At 44.4% G+C, this 16647-nt stretch overlaps 1 protein-coding gene across 5 annotated transcripts in view; it reads left to right on the forward strand.

The window, feature by feature from the left end:
• The window catches only part of fbxl17 (F-box and leucine-rich repeat protein 17), a 200551-nt gene that overhangs the window by 167011 nt on the left and 16893 nt on the right, over positions 1 to 16647 (forward strand). For all 5 annotated transcript variants that reach the window (XR_012956150.1, XR_012956151.1, XM_076099661.1 and 2 more), the window contains one exon: positions 14953 to 15095. Coding sequence is in view for 3 of the 5 variants with exons in the window: in XM_076099661.1 (XP_075955776.1) it covers positions 14953 to 15095 (143 nt within the window). In the remaining 2 variants the exon portion in view is untranslated. The remainder of the gene's footprint in view (positions 1 to 14952; positions 15096 to 16647) is intronic.

The following is a 16647-nucleotide window of genomic DNA, read 5'->3' on the forward strand; positions in this document are numbered from 1 at the left end:
TGACTGGATTTCCTGGCTCACAGGAAGAGGGAGTTAGTGTGAGATACAAGCTATTGCTAATTGAACGCAGGGCCCGACTCGCTAACGTGAATGATTGTTTCACACCCCGACTATAAATCCTTCTCGGTTACTCCTGAGGTGCAAATGGAACTCGACTCTTCCCCCCTCGCCACCTCCGCTCTCATCTATATGATCGTGTTCTGCTTCTCCTGCGCTATCACTGTAATTTATATCGAGAAATAGACAGAGAGATAAAGTTGGGAGGAAACTGGGGTATATGGAAAACACATTTATTACTGTCTACACGTACTGCAGCCCTTTACGCAGCCATTTTTTAAATGCCGGATGTTGTTAGATTCAACTGTAATTTTTGTCGTTGTATGCGCTGTCAATTGAGCCTGAAATGAACTGATGCTCTATCCATCAAAAACATGCCAAATACAAAGTAGTTTATCTGGTAATAAAGATGATAAAATTAGTTTTTGAGTATTTCACCTATGGAGACATGCATTTCCTCCTGATTGACAGTAAACCGAGCATGCCACAACGAAAAAATTAAAGTATTAACGCACAAAACCCAATTAAAACTGAAAGATTTTTATTTAATTTTTTTTTATACTGGACAAAATTTAACCAAAAAAGCAGCAGATGGCTTTTCCTAAAAGGGAGCAACAATGCTTATGTGTGGATAGATAACCATAATATAAAGGACGGGGAAAACTTTGACACATCCTTGACGAAGAGCACAAAAGCACCCTGTGTCTCCATGTAAAGGTGGGGTAAAAGAAGCAGCCAGCACTAGAGGGCACTCTCTATCTCCCTACCCTTCAGAAGCTGCTCTCTGTTACACCCACACACACACTCACACACACGCACTCATGCACGCAGAGAACATGCTGAACATTCAAATATGAAAGTCAGAATGAGATGTTCTCACAGCTACTAGGAGACAATCAATTTGAATTGTATTAATCAGTGCTTGCACTCAGGCCCTCTCTAGTTCACTATTCAATTACAACTGTTACATCTCATCCCATTCTCTCCCTCTCTCTCCTCCACTCCCTCGCTCTGTCTGGGTCTATATCTGTGTCTCCTACTGTAGCCACTATCTATAATAATATTCTCCCATTGTTTTTTCTTCTTCTTGCAGCAGCATAGATGATAGATTTTAACCTAATGAAAAGCACTTCTGTTGAGATTGAAAAGCTCCTTAAACACATCACAGCAAACCGTCTGTCTTTTCTTCCTCCTCCCCTCCTGTGTCTCTCCCTCGCTTCCTTCTCCCCGTACTTCCTCCCTCCTTATTTCCCTACCATATCCCCCCCCCCCCTTTTTTTGCGGGGCGCCCCGTATGAATCCTGCTACACCCAAACACTTTCTTTTCCCCCCGCAGTCCTTTCTTACATCCTGCTCCTTTCCTCCCCCCTCTTCCCATGCTAAATGGGTTGCATTAATGTAATGAGCTGGTAATTTATGGAGGAGGAGTGCAGGACTTGTATCATTTGCCCATTGAGTGTTGTTTGGCCTCGCAGAGCTCACCCACTCCCTCTGGAACAGATGTGTACGCTCTCAGAGCCAAGAGCAAACACAGACAGACACCCCTCAAAAGTAAGCAGGGACATACTTCACAAACACACACACACACACACACACACACACACACACACACACATTGTAAGAAGTGCACATGATTATACACTCAAGAGGAACACCTTGTCTGGCCCGGCCAGGCAGTGAAAGCAGTGCAACAGCTGCAAGATCTCCTTCGGTGTGGACTCTGAATCCATTCAGCAACAGTGCTAATGTATTCTCACACACACACACACACACACACACACACACATACATATACACACCAGTATACTTAAGTGCACAAATAGAAAAAAAGGTCTTATGATATTAAAAAAAATGTTTTGAGTGGGAAAGCAAGGGTGCTAAGCAACATCTGTAGCCAGCTGGACTGATTCAAATTGCAGCATATTTCTGCTGTCAGGTGTCGTCACACAGACTACGGCAAAATGTTTTACAAACCAAATAGGGGAATATTTGACTAAACTGTCACTTTATAACAGGACAATTTTTTATTTATTTTTGTGCTTGTTTAAAAATCTAAGTTTCCTCTGAATTCAAAAGTAAGAAGTGTGTTTTGTTATGGTGACAAAATTGCTCAGCATTACAGTGTGCAAATTCCTTTATTAGATTCCACATGTACATATATTATAAAATGGAAATGCATCAACACATTACCTTCAGGAGGCAAAAGAGAAAATCACCGTATGTTCATGTTTAAAATTGAGGCTGTTACAGTGAATTTGGCCTGTGTGCCTCATGCTGCCACTGAGCTCCTCATATCAGCAGGAAGAGCTCTTTTCATAGATGTTCTTCTTTGGTTCCCAGGCACAGGTTACAGCCACCGCTACACAAGATAATTGTCTTTCTATTGTGGTTGTGTAACCCAATAGCCTGCAGTTGAAAGTCACAGAGACGCGAACATCCAAAGAGAAAAGAGACCTGTTGAGACCGCAGGGAGACGGAGAGTAAGGGACAAGGATGAAGGGAGGGAGGTTGGATAAAGGATGTTGGGGCAAACATTGGGGGAGGTTAGTCAGAAACACTGACGGTTGTCTGTCTTGGCTCGTAACCTGAGTGAAAGATTAAAGTGAATGTAAAAGGTCAACGCCGCTGACATTATAAATAATGCGTATGCGCATGTTTGAGTTGTACACCGAACCCATGTACACGGATGACCTCCCACGTGGATGTTAAACACCATGGCGACAGGCGCTGACCCCAGTCGTAAAGAGGTTAAAAGGTCAACAGAGCTACTGAGGGGGGAGACAGTGACCCTGAACACTGGAGCATCCTTTAGAGAGGATCGGCAGGAGGATAAAGACAGAGAGGAGGGAGGATGGGAAAGAGGATAAGGGTAATGCAAACAGGAAGAAAGAAAGGGGCAGAAGAAGAGAGGAGGGGGGGTGACAGGATGGGAGAAATGTGACTGTGAGAAAGGGAGTAAGTAAGGGATGACATGGGGAGCACAGCTGCATGGGAACTCCGATGTTAAAACGTTATCGGCTGATTGTCAGTGGGCTCCTAAAACGTCATGTCGAAGCTGAAATATTTGTGGCGAAACAAACTCGTCTATTTCTCAAATTCTGAATATAATGGAAAACATGAGGGGGGGGGAATAGTTTCCACGCAAATCCGTTCTCCTTGTTGCATTCGGACAAATTATCCATTAAAGAAGAACTCTCACGCAGTTTCAGGTCTTTAAGCAGCACATTTGGCCTGTTGTGTACGTCTCTCTCTCTGGCGCGGGCAATGAAGTTACCTCCTGGAGAAAAGTGCTTTGTGTTTTTATGAGACATTCTGACTGCGCCGCGGCAGAAAAACAAGGTTCTTAAACTGTCATTTTGCATTTAAGAGCACTTATCAATTTCATAGACGCAGTCGGAGCAGCGGTCTCAAAGTAAGACATGAGTTACTCTGTGTGCGTCTGAAATGAGCCTTGGGAAAGGTTAGTCGTAAACTGAAAAAAGGTGTTTGATCTATAGCCAGGTATTGATCAAAAACATTGTCTGCGCTCATGGAAATGTACGTGTGTGTGTGTATGTGTGTGTGTGTGTGTGTGTGTGTGTGTGTGTGTGTATGCGTGCAAGTGTGTGCGCGTCGGTGCACTTTGGCTGATAGTGTGCGGCGCATACAGTAATGGCACGTGTGATTTGAGTTATGGCCAGGTATCGATCAGAAAACATCACGGGAGCTTTAAACTTTGCTAAAGAGCTTTTGGTGAGACCTGACGAAGTGCTGTTACAGACTCATGAGCCATTAGGAGTTTGTATAAAGGAGACCGAAGTGGCACGAAACGGAGAGCGAGAAGAGAAGGAAAGAGCGCTTTGAATGTCAAATGCCACTCTTTAATGGAGACGGTACGCTGTTCTGTTAAAAAAATCGTTTTTAATAATATCTCCTTAATGCTCATCTAGCAGTGTTTTAACATCTTTAACTTATCCATGTTGAGACCTTTGACTTTGCCCTTTGTCTAGTATTCCTGCTGATGTATCGCAGATCATCAGAGAACATTCAGAAACCCACTCCGGAAACTCTTCCCGAAGGTTTACTTAACACGGTATCTCAAACCAAAGACAAAGGGCCAGCACCACTGCAGTTTTTAAAATGTAGAAAGAAATCCGTTCACACTGGCAAAGTGGAAGTATTACGTGTAATCAATATGTCTTTCAATGATGAACTTCTTTGTTTTTGGCTGATTCATCGGTAGAAAATGAAAGGTTGAGCTGAGACAAGAACATGGAGTTCAGGACAGGGCTTACTCTACATACATGCCATGTCAGCATTTACCCTGCAGAGTCGAGGTTAGTTTGTTCCTATTCTTATTGGATTCAGGCTTCAGGGAAGAAACGGGCACAACTCAAGCCTTTCCTTGGGTGGGTCTGCCTGCTGTCAACGGTCTACTACCCTAATTGTTGTGCAACTAATTGGTACCGGGTCATTTGTTTTAGGGGTTGTTTCAGGGGCTAAGTAGCCTCCTAATTCACACACACATGTAACCACACACACACACACACACACACACACACACACACACACACACACACTCTCTCTCTCTCTCTCTCACACACACACTCACACACACACAGTCTTGTGATCATAACGATGTGAGGCTTTTGTCAGTGGTGGGGGAAGAGGAAGTGTGTGTCTGGTTAATGATTCCCGCTGGGTTAAAGCGGACTGGGCGGACTGTTAAAGGCCGGAGATAAGGCACAGACACAGACTTAGCGGCACTTGGATTGTGACTGTGTCTATTAGACGGAGTCAGAGGGGTATTTTGGGGAGGAAATGGTTGAAAAAAAATAATAAGTGACTGCATGGCACAAGCCTAACATAAACAGTCCAGTGTGTTCATCTTCCTGTCCGTCAATGCTGGTATTATTCGCTGAGAACGGAGTGGAGCTGCTAATTACATACTACTGTGTGTGTGTGTGTGTGTGAGAACTGCTCACTATTTTGCCTTCATGATGACTAGATTAATTCTAAGTCCCACTACCAGTTCTTTTTTGTATCCTTGAGCCGTTGCTTTTCCTCTTCCCATCACAGAGCTAAAAGAACAGCTGAGATGTCAGCAACAATGCTCTCTTATAGCATTAAGATTGGCAGAGAATGCCATGCTGCGTTAACCTGTCCTCTGCCTAAGCAGTATGTAAGAGCAGCCAGTTTTTTCGTCTGGATCTTAATAAGCGTGATGTAAGAGAGGCCCATTTCTGGGCTCTGGATCCAATAGTAGCGTGTAATTACCTTTAAGACCTGCTCCCTATGCTAGAGGATTAGCCGTAATCCATAACCAAAGCCATAACTATTGCTACGCTACGTTAATTCCAGTCAGACGCATGCAACACGCAGTTCAGTGACTATGGATGCCCGTCTGTCTTCATTTTCGTCTTCTTTCCTCCACTTCGCTTCCTCTCCGCTCCTCTCTCACCGTCTCATTTCAAATTAAAGTCGCTGAGCTTTATGCCCCTCCGTCTGTCATGTCAGAATTGGAGAGCGGTTTTCCTGTTGTACACAATCCCAAATAGAGAGAGAGTGAGAGGGAGAGTGATGGAGAAGGAGACAGAGAGGGGAAGAGAGAGAGAAGGTGGGGAGGATTAATATCCTCAAAGGAGAGGTGCAAAGGAGCAAAGGTGCTGTTGGTTTGAAATAGAGCTTAATATCCTGCTTTTACTGCTGATGGCAATGGGAACCTGTGTGTGTGTGTGTGTGTGTGTGTGTGTGTGTGTGTGTGTGTGTGTGTGTGTGTGTGTGTGTGTGTGTGTGTGTGTGTGTGTGTGTGTGTGTGTGTGTGTGTGTGTGTGTGTGTGTGTGTGTGTGTGAGAAATTGAGTCTATTTTGTCCTTGTTGATGTTGTCTTTGAGGAAGAAGGATATATAAACACACTTTTTCCACATAGATTACACACAAACAGGAAGACACTACAGGCCTGTGAGTTTAATGAGCCCTTTCTTGGAATTGCTCTGTATCTATATACCGATACACCAGCTGCCTGGTTAATTATATTGAATTCAAGATTTAGATTCTTACCTCTAAGTCATTCCCAATTTCCCCCAAAACTGTTTCCTTTGCACAAAAATACTTCTAACGTGGTGCGAGCGAGCTGGAGCGATGGAACGGCGAAAGAAATGCAAAATGAGTCAGAATCAAAAAAAAAAAAAAAAACGCTGTTGACAGCGAGGAGGAAATACAATTATCCAATCTGAGTCGTGACAAACACATTGTGCCTGTACTGAAAGAGAGGGTCCCTCTTTGTTGCGTGGAACATGTTTGGATTCAGAGGAAATAATGACTGAGGATAGAGCAGCAGAGATTTATACAACTACCTGAGACATCACCACAAATGTGGTGAGACGATTAGGGACGCTAAAGAACTGCTGCCGTCTACACTGCATCAGCATGCCTGGCGAGCTCTCTGACTTTTTAATAACCTCTATTAATCCACCAAATTTTAATTGAGAGCAATGCGCTTTCTTTCAGGAATGCCCTGTTCACACTGGCGTTTACACACATTCACACCTAGAAGCTGTACAACCGGAGTCTAACCTTCAAACACTGAGCCGCATCACTGGAACAGCTGGGGGTTAGAGGCCTTGCTCAAGGGAATGTCAGCAGTGGTGCTGAGGGAGGGGTAGGCGCTGCATCAACCCAATCGCCAGACATCGTTATTGGGGGATTTTCGCAAGATCCTGGATTATGTTCAGCAACTTTTTTTAAATTTTTTTTTTACATGCAAACTTTTCTCCTTATTGACGGTATGAATAAGGTTAGGAAGAGATTGCGGATATGGAAAATTATTTATAATTGAGTTAGGGTTAGGAAAGATTACAGTTAATCAAAATCCAAACCTTTATTGGTTTTCTGGGACAGAAGCTGAACTTTGGTCTTGTGCACAAAAGTCAGACGTGCTACACACCTGTAAATAACATAGTAAAAATAAACTTTATTCATATAGCACCATTCAAAACACTGCGACAAAGTGCTTTACATTAAAAACAGAACACATACAGTATAAAACCCAAAGAGATGAGACAGAGTTCCTAATCTCCTAAAGCAGGTCAATCCACAGTCTAGGAGCCCTGACTGCAAAGACTCCATCACTTTTAGGTCTGAATATGGACCTCGGCACAACAATGAACGACACATACGAGGATCTCAGGGCACAAAAAAGGGACATGGGGCAATATGAGATCTGGTAGGCCTCTCTGGGCGTTGTAAGGAATCAATACTATCTTTAAATCGATTCTAAAAGCAACAGGTAGCCAGTGTAAGGAAGCCAGGATGGGTCAAATGTGATCATGTTTCTTCTTAGCGGAATCTTGGATGAGATGGAGGCAGGAGAGGGATTTTTTGGGGATTGTTGGCTGATGCCAGAGAGCAAGGAGTTCCAGTTGTCTAATCGACTTGTTATGAAGGCGTGGATAACGGTTTCCAGATTTCTGGGAGAGAAAGAAATGGTCTTGTCCTTGAAATATTTCTGAGATGATGAAAGCACGATTGAACCACTGATGCCATGTTTGACTAAGCTGAAGCTTTGATCGAAAAGGTCACCAAGATCGAGTTGTTGAATGGGACGGAGAACCAAGACTGATTGTTATTGGGGCAATTGCACTATCTTGACCTATGTTCAATATCTCTCTTATCAGCATTTAGTTACAGGATATTTTTGCGACGTCCATTTAGGGATGTAATGAAGGCAGTTTAGCAGGTTTACAGTGTTTTTATGGTTCCTTGCTGGGTCACAGCTCAGATAGAGCTCAGTATCGTCTGCGTAAAAGGGGAAACGTGTAATGTAACACCATGTAGAGCATGATTCTAACACTTTAACGTTGGCTCACATGAGCTGGCTCACAGTTCAGACAAAAAAGTTATATGCACAAGAAATCAATGAGACGTCAACAATAACTAACATGAATGATGTATGTGAATGTGGGGCTGACTGACTGAGCTGGCTTTATGGGCTTGCCATCTCATCGGCCCAGGTGAGCCGGATCACTAACAACCGGCACTCTGCCGGCCCACTTCCTGTCTTTTGACAAGTACAAAAGAAAATGGCGATTGCTGTTAGGTGTCGCAGCTCGCCGGGAGGAAAGCACTCACAGTTTGGTTGCAGGTTTACTTGCTACCTGTGTCGACGTGGTATTGTATTTATTTCACCTTTTGCATTTTGTTATTTTTTTATCTTGACTTGACACTTGACTTTTTTTATACATATCAAATAATATAACTTATTAGATATTGTTGTTTAAGGTAATATTGTGTGTCCCAACCCAAATAAATCTTTTTTTTTTTTTTTACAATATCCAAAAACAAACACAAATTGGCTTTGAAAGGTTCTTTTCCATTTGGTCACTTGGACGCAATGGAAATCATTCAACAGCTGTGAAATCTCCAATTTCATTTAATTTTGACAAAAGAATCGTTCAGCAGAAGGAAATAGATACATTGCTACCTGGCTCCCACTTTACCATATGCTACTTTTCGATTCAGGCGACATATGATGACAAACGTCCGGAGTATTTAAAGTTCTGAAGAGTGATGTGATTTTGAGTGCGTCTCGTCGGAACCCATTCTCGAAACTTACTTGTTAAGTTCTCTGTGAATTGAAACAAATGTACTGCTCTTAGCATAGACCGTAGTGTGTTGAACCTTAATCGAATGCCGACCGGTTAAGTGTCCCGTTGACCCGTGCGTGTGTGTGTGTGTGTGTGTGTGTGTGTGTGTGCGCGAATGGGTGACGAGTGCTTGCTCTCAGTGGTGAAGGAAAGCGTGTAGTAGGTCACCTCTGTGATAGCTCCATCTCTCCTTATCACCCCTTCACTCTGTCTATCTGTCCTTGCCCATCACTCTTCCTCTCTATCTCTCCCCCTCGCTGCCACTCACTCACCTTTCCAATCTTCCTCTCCAAACTCCACATCCCCTCCACAAGGTCATCGTACGTCAACCACTAAAACAGTCAGTGTGTGTCTCTGTGTGTGTAAAAGTGTATTACATTCAGATGCTCGACCACCATAAAAAATAAGTCCCTTTTTCTGTTGTACTGTCTCTACCTAACCCCTTAAACATTTCAGGGTCTGCTGATTGCTTCTGTTTCTCTCTCTCTCACACACACACACACACAAGAAGCACATAAAACCATACAAGCACACACTGCCACAACATGGTATGTGTCAGCTGGTTTACATCAGATCGGCTGATTGGGGAAATGCCCTAACCCTCAGTGCTCACACACACACACACACACACACACACACACACACACACGAGTCGGCACACTGCCTTCTCCCTGCCCTCTGGCTAATTAATTTCCCAGATCGAGCATGTCCCACCATAAAGAGCTCTCCCTCCTTCTTGTGTCGCACTCAATCTGTTCCTCCTCTCTCCTGTGTCTCTCCGCGGAGCCTGGCTCATTTCAGTTCCCCTGGCCTTTGATTGCGTTTGCCCAAAATGTCAGGGCAAAGAACGTCACCCCGTAGAACCTCTGCCTCTCTCATTTTCTCTCTCTCCCCTCTCCTATTCCCTTCTTTTTCCTCTCTTTCCTTCTCTTCATATCTGAATATTTTCATCTGGCCTGGAAGACGCAGCTCAGTTTTTGTCACATCAAGTTCACGTCCGCGGCAGCAGCGGGGTTGTTTCTCCTCTAAATGGAGAGGGTTGTCTGTGTGCCGACTCCAGTTCCCTCTAGTTCTCACAGCTTTTAATTTAATAATCCTCAGCTCACCACAGGCCAAAGCAACAGCCTCTCTTTTCTCTTGGCGTGTGCTTTTCAAGTGCTTTATTTGGCATGTTGTTTCCCGCATTAGTTGTGGCACTCTGTTTGACCCCAGTTAGTTTGTCCGTGTGCTTTGAGGGTGACAGTAGTGCGCTAATCAATCATACCATGAGGCCAACGCTTGGCCAGGTCAGAGGGGCATCAAAGGAGTGAAGCGACATCCACATGGTGCTCATTCAGGTCTCCTGACACCGTTTTCTTCCACTGTGTGCGCACTCACGTATATATTTACGCACATGTAAACACACGTTTGTGTTCACAACCACTACGCAAAGGATTATCATGTCACACGCACACAAAGAAAAACACACACGTGTACATGTATGAATACTCACTCTCAGAGAACGGAGCCCAGAGTCCTTCACCTCCGTCCATTTTTTGTCTGAAATAATCAGACAAGAATGTCTGTTTTTGGCTGATTCGAAATAAAATTGTAGAAAAAAGGAATAGAGCCACAAACCAGTCCTGTTAATTTATTTGCGACATTTACCACAATGCCCGAATACATCAAGAGATAACGGTATGGTACAATCTCAGATTGCAGACTGATAGTATTATCTCACCAGTGTGTATCGTCCTAATACCCAACCCCAGTTATTAAAGGTGTATCTTCCATTCTTGCACCTCTATTGGCTTTTTATACTTTTTTTCAGAAATCTCACAAAATACAGCAGAATGAAAACTAACTCGGCCTCTTTCTTGCAATAATGCACGTCAGTACTGGTTAGAGTATATTTGCTAAAGTGGGAGGGACAAAAACACAGATTGTAATAGCTGCTTTGAAAGTAGCTTTTGCATCCCTCGTAACATCAACAATCTAAAGGGATGAGAAGTGAAAAGCGGGTTTCTTTTTGTTTTTGTGCACACAGCAGCACAGTGGAGAGGGCAGAGCTGAGGCCAAGTTTTTCAACGCAACACAAAGAACCAAGTGAATGTCTTTCACATTAGACATGACAGTTTGCGCTCTCTGGAATACATCAGCCATAATACGTTTTTTTGTGTGTGCGTGTTGTCCCTGCTGCCATATTCATACACACACACACACACACACACACACACACACACACACACACACACACACACACACACACACACACACACTCTGCACACAGTAAGTCTTAACCATATACCATCACTTCTTTCGTTAGCATTCCGTCTTCATCAGCGGCTAACATATGGTGTATAGGGTTACAGCAGACAGGCACGGGGATGGCTGCAGAGCAATAAGATAGCAGTAATGGCACACCATCATTTAGGAGAATGTAATAAGTGAATATCTAATAAGCCTGTAAAAGATGCTTAACCCCTGAAGCTCCGGGGTCAGGTACAGAGATAGGGCGAGTAAGCTGATTAGGGAAGCTTTCTTCTCAAGTTGCGGTCATCGCAGCATTGACCAACTCCTGACCCCTGTCTTGTGGTTACCACGGCCTATGGAGCCACTCCCGTGTTTGGATAAATCCGGTATTTATGGCGTTTGATAACAGCTTGTGCCTGATATGGGAAAGTAATAGGTTATGAATCTCTGTGTGGAGATAATGTAGAAGTTAATGGAACACCGGTTATCCACCTTTGCTCGTCATTTGTCACCTCGGTTCCTAACTGAAAGCTGTGAGTAGCGCCTTCCACCTAAAATCCAACGTTCGGAGAAATCTTAATGAAAGAATTGCAGCAGTGAGCGGTTTGCCGGTTCTGGTTTTGACACAGAAATACCGTTCCTAAAGGCACTGAACGGTCCATGAGACTCTTTATATTGATTCATTGACTGATTTGTTGTTTGGTGATTGATTGACAAGAGGGTAAGTTGACCCGTATCCCCGGAGTTGCTTAAATAAACTGGAGCAGTTGGTTCTAGATGGGATCCCCACCTGTTTCTCGTATGATGACATAGCTTTATCCCCAAATGACAGATTTGGTAACAGACAGGTGAAATGCGCCATGCTCAAAATGAATGATACATAGGATTTAAGAGCAATCTCTGTCTCTCTCTGCTTCTTTTCACACTAAAGAGATGGTGTGAACACACACACACACACACACACACACACACAGAGAGAGCCAGATCCTAAAGCCATTTTCAGGCAGGGCAGCAGAGTGTGTCCTCATTACCGTCTGAGAGTGTGTAGTCGCCACTCAGTCACAGCTCCTGCTGCCAGAATGGGATTTTCCCCTCTCTTCTCCTCTGACTCGTCCACATCTTTCCCACCTAAACTTCTCGTGCATATCGCTTCATCTATTTCTCCGACAGAAAATCATTATCAGTCAGGAAAGACAATTTCCTGCTCCCATAGTCCCTCATAGTCAAGAGTTTTTGAAAACCCTGTATTTAAAATAAAATCATTATAGTTGGTCACGTTTCAAGCAATGCAATTAGCAGACACCTTAAAAAGCAAATTGAGTAGTACGATTGTATTTTTAGCCCAAAAATATATGAATATAATATTGAAATTATAGATAAAACTCCTCTTGACATATTTTTGTGTGTACATTTAAACACACTGTCCAGTTGAACTCTCCATGTCTGACAAGGTGAGCACGACTGTAGGTGAAAAGTTGCAAAAGTAGCCGAGGATTTCGATTTGCCAGCTGGAGCTCAAAGGAGGAGGGAGTGAAGCAGAGCACACACAGGGATATTAGACTGTAATGGTGACCAGTTACTAAACAAGTCTAAATAGCCTCGCACTTGGCTCCTCCTAACAGAGGCATTATCTGACTCTCCAGTTGACCAACTTGAGAGCATAACAAAATGATGTTTAGGGATATTTGCTCTGCGCTTTCTCCCGGCAGCTATCTCAGACTGCCACATGTTTTTTCTGCATGAAGTCCGGAGGCTGTGATTCAGTCATTTAGAGCAGGACGGTTGTGCTCTTAGGTGAGTGCAGCAGAGTAATCAGGAAATGCATGGTCAATGTATTCACTCGCACTTCTTACACATTCACCGTGGTGGGCACCTGTCCGCTTCGATCCTCTCACTCTGGCAGGTTGAAAGAAATAACGTCGAAGTGGAAGAAACAGGGACTTGGAGCTGGTGGAGGGGAAGTGGAGGGAGTTCTGTTGTTTGCTTCGGTTAACTGTGAAGCGCTCCTCTTTTATTTGATCTCTCCGTTTCTTTTAGAAAAGCCCCGAAGGAAGTCTGCAGGGAGTTTTTAAAATTTTTTTTTAACAGCAGCAATATGTGTGTGTGTGTGTCTTAACATCAGACGAGAGGTCTGAGCCCCTGTAATCGAATTTGGGATCATGTGATTGGACATGACAAGGGGAACAGGATGGGGGAGCCATTCACCTGCTTGATGTCTCACCAGTCTCACACACACTCAAGCACACATACGAAAACACGAGTGTCTCCATTTTTAGAATACTTAGCCAGGTCACCACTAGTGAAAGAAAAAAGAACAAAAAAAACATGGCTACTCTGTGTGCTGTTCACCCATCTGGCCTGATGGAGCCTCTTCCCCATGGTGCCGTTTTACATGAAACATTCTGTAGCTTCAAAGCCTTGTTACTGCCTGTTCAGCCATAATGTGCCATTATACATGGCATCCAAGAGCATGCCGGAGCACAAAGGGAACCACATGTGGAGCACTCCAAGTGCCCGGAGCTATATATTACATATGTTACATACTGTACGCAAGATGGGTGTGTGTGTGTGTGTGCGTGTGCGTGTGCGTGTGCGTGTAGGAGAGAATCTACATTACATAGCTACAGCTGGTCGAGAGGAAAGACGGCTAAATACATGCAGTTGATTCAAAAAGCATAAGATTATTCATTTCCCTTCTCCTGTGGGAACAAGCTCCCGCTCCACAGTGTACACACAACACACACACACACATAAAGTCTTGGCCAGTGAGTCTGCGTGTGCGGTGACATCAACAATCTGCTGATTGCATGTTATTTAATACTGTAATATGTGGAGTTATTTAGGAAAGTGCTGGTGATAAAAGCGATGAAGGGGGAGACGGGAAGGAACTGAACATGAAACACAAGTTTGTAGAGACAAAGTTCTTCACCTCGTTTAAGTGATGTTTGAGTCCTAAGCTTGTTTGTGGAAGACAAAGTTTCCAAGTGAAATGGATTTCTGCAAATGAAAAAGCGAAACAAAACAACAACATCAGGGCTAAGTAACTATTTGAAGGTGCTGTCAAAGGCTTTCCCTGTCTTTGCCCTCCTCCTTTCATCTTTCTCTCATCCCCTCGCTCCGACTCCTCCCTTCCCACTCTCATTAGCAATGGCCGCGCGCGAGAGAGAGGGGGAGAACAAAGCCCAATCGATCACCGAGCAGCGCTATCAATCGACTGGCGGAGCACAGGTCTCCTCCATCCGCCCGCCGATTGACGGGTCAAAGATTGATGAGGGAGATTGTTGTGTCTCCGTGTGCGCTTGTGTGTTAATGCAACAGAGAGCGCGTCTTTATTCGAGATAGATTACAGGCCGTTTAATCGCGTCTTGTTTGTCTGTCGCACATTTTAATTTGTGCTCTGATGAAAAATAAATGAAGACAGTATCAAGAGAACAACACGTGTGAGGTATGTGCTTGCGAAGGCGTGAATACACACATGCTCCGAGGTGCAACAAAGCCCCCCAGACACTGACAGATATTTGTTTCGGTGGATATTCTTCACCCTGCTGGCACTGAGTTTTTTGCCCTGGCACCAGTCAACACACACACACACACACACACACACACACACACACACACAAGCAGAATTAAATCATACGCTGGCATGGAGTCACACTTTACCCTGGCACGGTGTCACTGCCTTTCACTGCCGTGACTCATGCCAACGCTCTAATGGATGAATCCTGCAGCGGTCTAAACAAACACGTGTGTGTATTTCAGAGTGTTACCGTGTGTGTGTGTGTGTGTGTGTGTGTGTGTGTGTGTGTACGTGTACATTTTCAAGGTGTTGTGCAAACATTGGAATTATGTGTCACAACTGGCCAGATGACTTGCCCAAGGTTCCGTCTTCGAATTTCTGTGAGTCGCTTTGGGAGGCTGCCGCCATCGCCACATTTGCATGAGGAGAGGTTGTCAGACTAACACCTTCTCTTGTCTCTCTCTCCCTCCCCCCTCCCTCCCCCGTCGTCCCGCTCTCTCTGTCTTCCTCTTGTGTCCGCAGCTCTGATAGCCATAGGCCAGTACAGCAGCACCATCGAGACGGTGGACGCCGGCTGGTGTAAGGACATCACGGACCAGGGAGCCACACAGATCGCCCAGAGCAGCAAGTCCCTCCGCTACCTGGGCCTCATGAGATGTGACAAGGTAACAAGGCTCGGCCCATTATGTCTGCCGCTGTCTGGTTTCCTGTCAGTACTACACAGTATATACTGCAAAGTGTGTGGGGTGCAGTTCTTTCAAAAGATGCTTCTGCCGATGTTTTTAAATGCAGAAAATCTGAATTTTTTTCTTCTTTTAGTGATGTGAACTGCAAAAAATTTGGTGGGAGGGGGGGGGATTTGCAGAATTATAATCATCTAATTATCTATTTTAAAACAGTTGGTAGACAGTAAAAAAGTTCCCTTTTCGTGGTCCGAATGTGCTCAACATGTGTTTGTTGTGTGCACATGTCTGATGTCGATGTTTAAAAATAGACTGTATAATTGTAATAGTACAATCATATGCATTATGCATGCAACCGTGTGTTTAAATCCAATATTTCCAAGCAGCAGTCCTGCTCAGCGATGCCCATATTGGCTGATACAGTCATGCTTTTAAGGAGATACTGACATTGGTATAAATGGTACATGAAAATATCTGATGTATATATCTGTTGCACAAATGTGCCCATACATAAACACAGCTACATAATCACACACATACACATGAACTCCTCAAAAGACCCAGGCAACGGGCCAACAGAAAGTATCTGGAGGAGAGCGCGTGGAGTCGCTAAGCCGCCACCGCCTGTGCCCAGTGCGTCCAAGTGATCAGCCCGTAGGGCGATAACCTCCTCTCTGGGTCTGAGAGACGGTCTTTTTCCAAAGTCACCCTTTAACTCTCATCTGGCCTCTTACCCGTCCAATCGCCAACCTGAGGGAAGCGCATGTAGTTGCAGTGCCATGGCAACAACTCCACCCACCTCTCCAATTGGCTCAGCGGAGCTCCTGCCACACAGATGCATCCACTTAGTGTGGGATCATTCAGCGTGACATGAGTGGGATGAGGGCAGACAAGGCAGGGAGCATGAACAGCTGCCTCGACCCAGAAACTTTACAGATATTGTGCAGCCTGGTTTCTTGTACTGCAGCCTGACACACAACACCAGGCCATAATCTCAATGCTGGTGGGCCTGCTGAGTGTAATAGTATGTTTTAATAAGCCTTTTTTGTTTTCCGGCTAAATTTCACATTTGGGTTTTGGGCTAAACTAATTTAAACGCCCCTGCTGCGCTGTAAAAGAAGTGCGAGTGGATGTTGGCAGGGGAGAAAATGAGGGAGGAGAGACTTTGACTTATAGTCGAGGCCTTTCACCAGGCTGGGAACTCATCATTTTTATTTCTGCATTATAAAACCCTGCATGTCGGGGCCTCGAGGTTGACCCTATGGATTTTTCCCGATAAAAATGCCCGCCCAGAGATCGTTAAGCGCGACAAGAACGGCGGTGTATCATATTTATCTATTTGTGCCGTAATTAAATTAAAACATATGAGGGGTCCGCCGGTGACTCCATATGTAGGGTCTCAGTGATGAAGCGACGCGCTCAATTCACATTATTGCAGAAGCCAATGCGTATCTATCATATTTATCTAGGAGTAATAAAGAGTAACTGCATTACATAGCAGGTGATCACTTAGATGCCCATTTTCATTTAGTTC

The sequence above is a fragment of the Anarhichas minor genome, unplaced genomic scaffold, assembly GCF_050575085.1.
Source record: "Anarhichas minor isolate MPS153535 unplaced genomic scaffold, ASM5057508v1 ptg000025l, whole genome shotgun sequence".
Classification (NCBI taxonomy): Eukaryota; Metazoa; Chordata; class Actinopteri; order Perciformes; family Anarhichadidae; genus Anarhichas; species Anarhichas minor.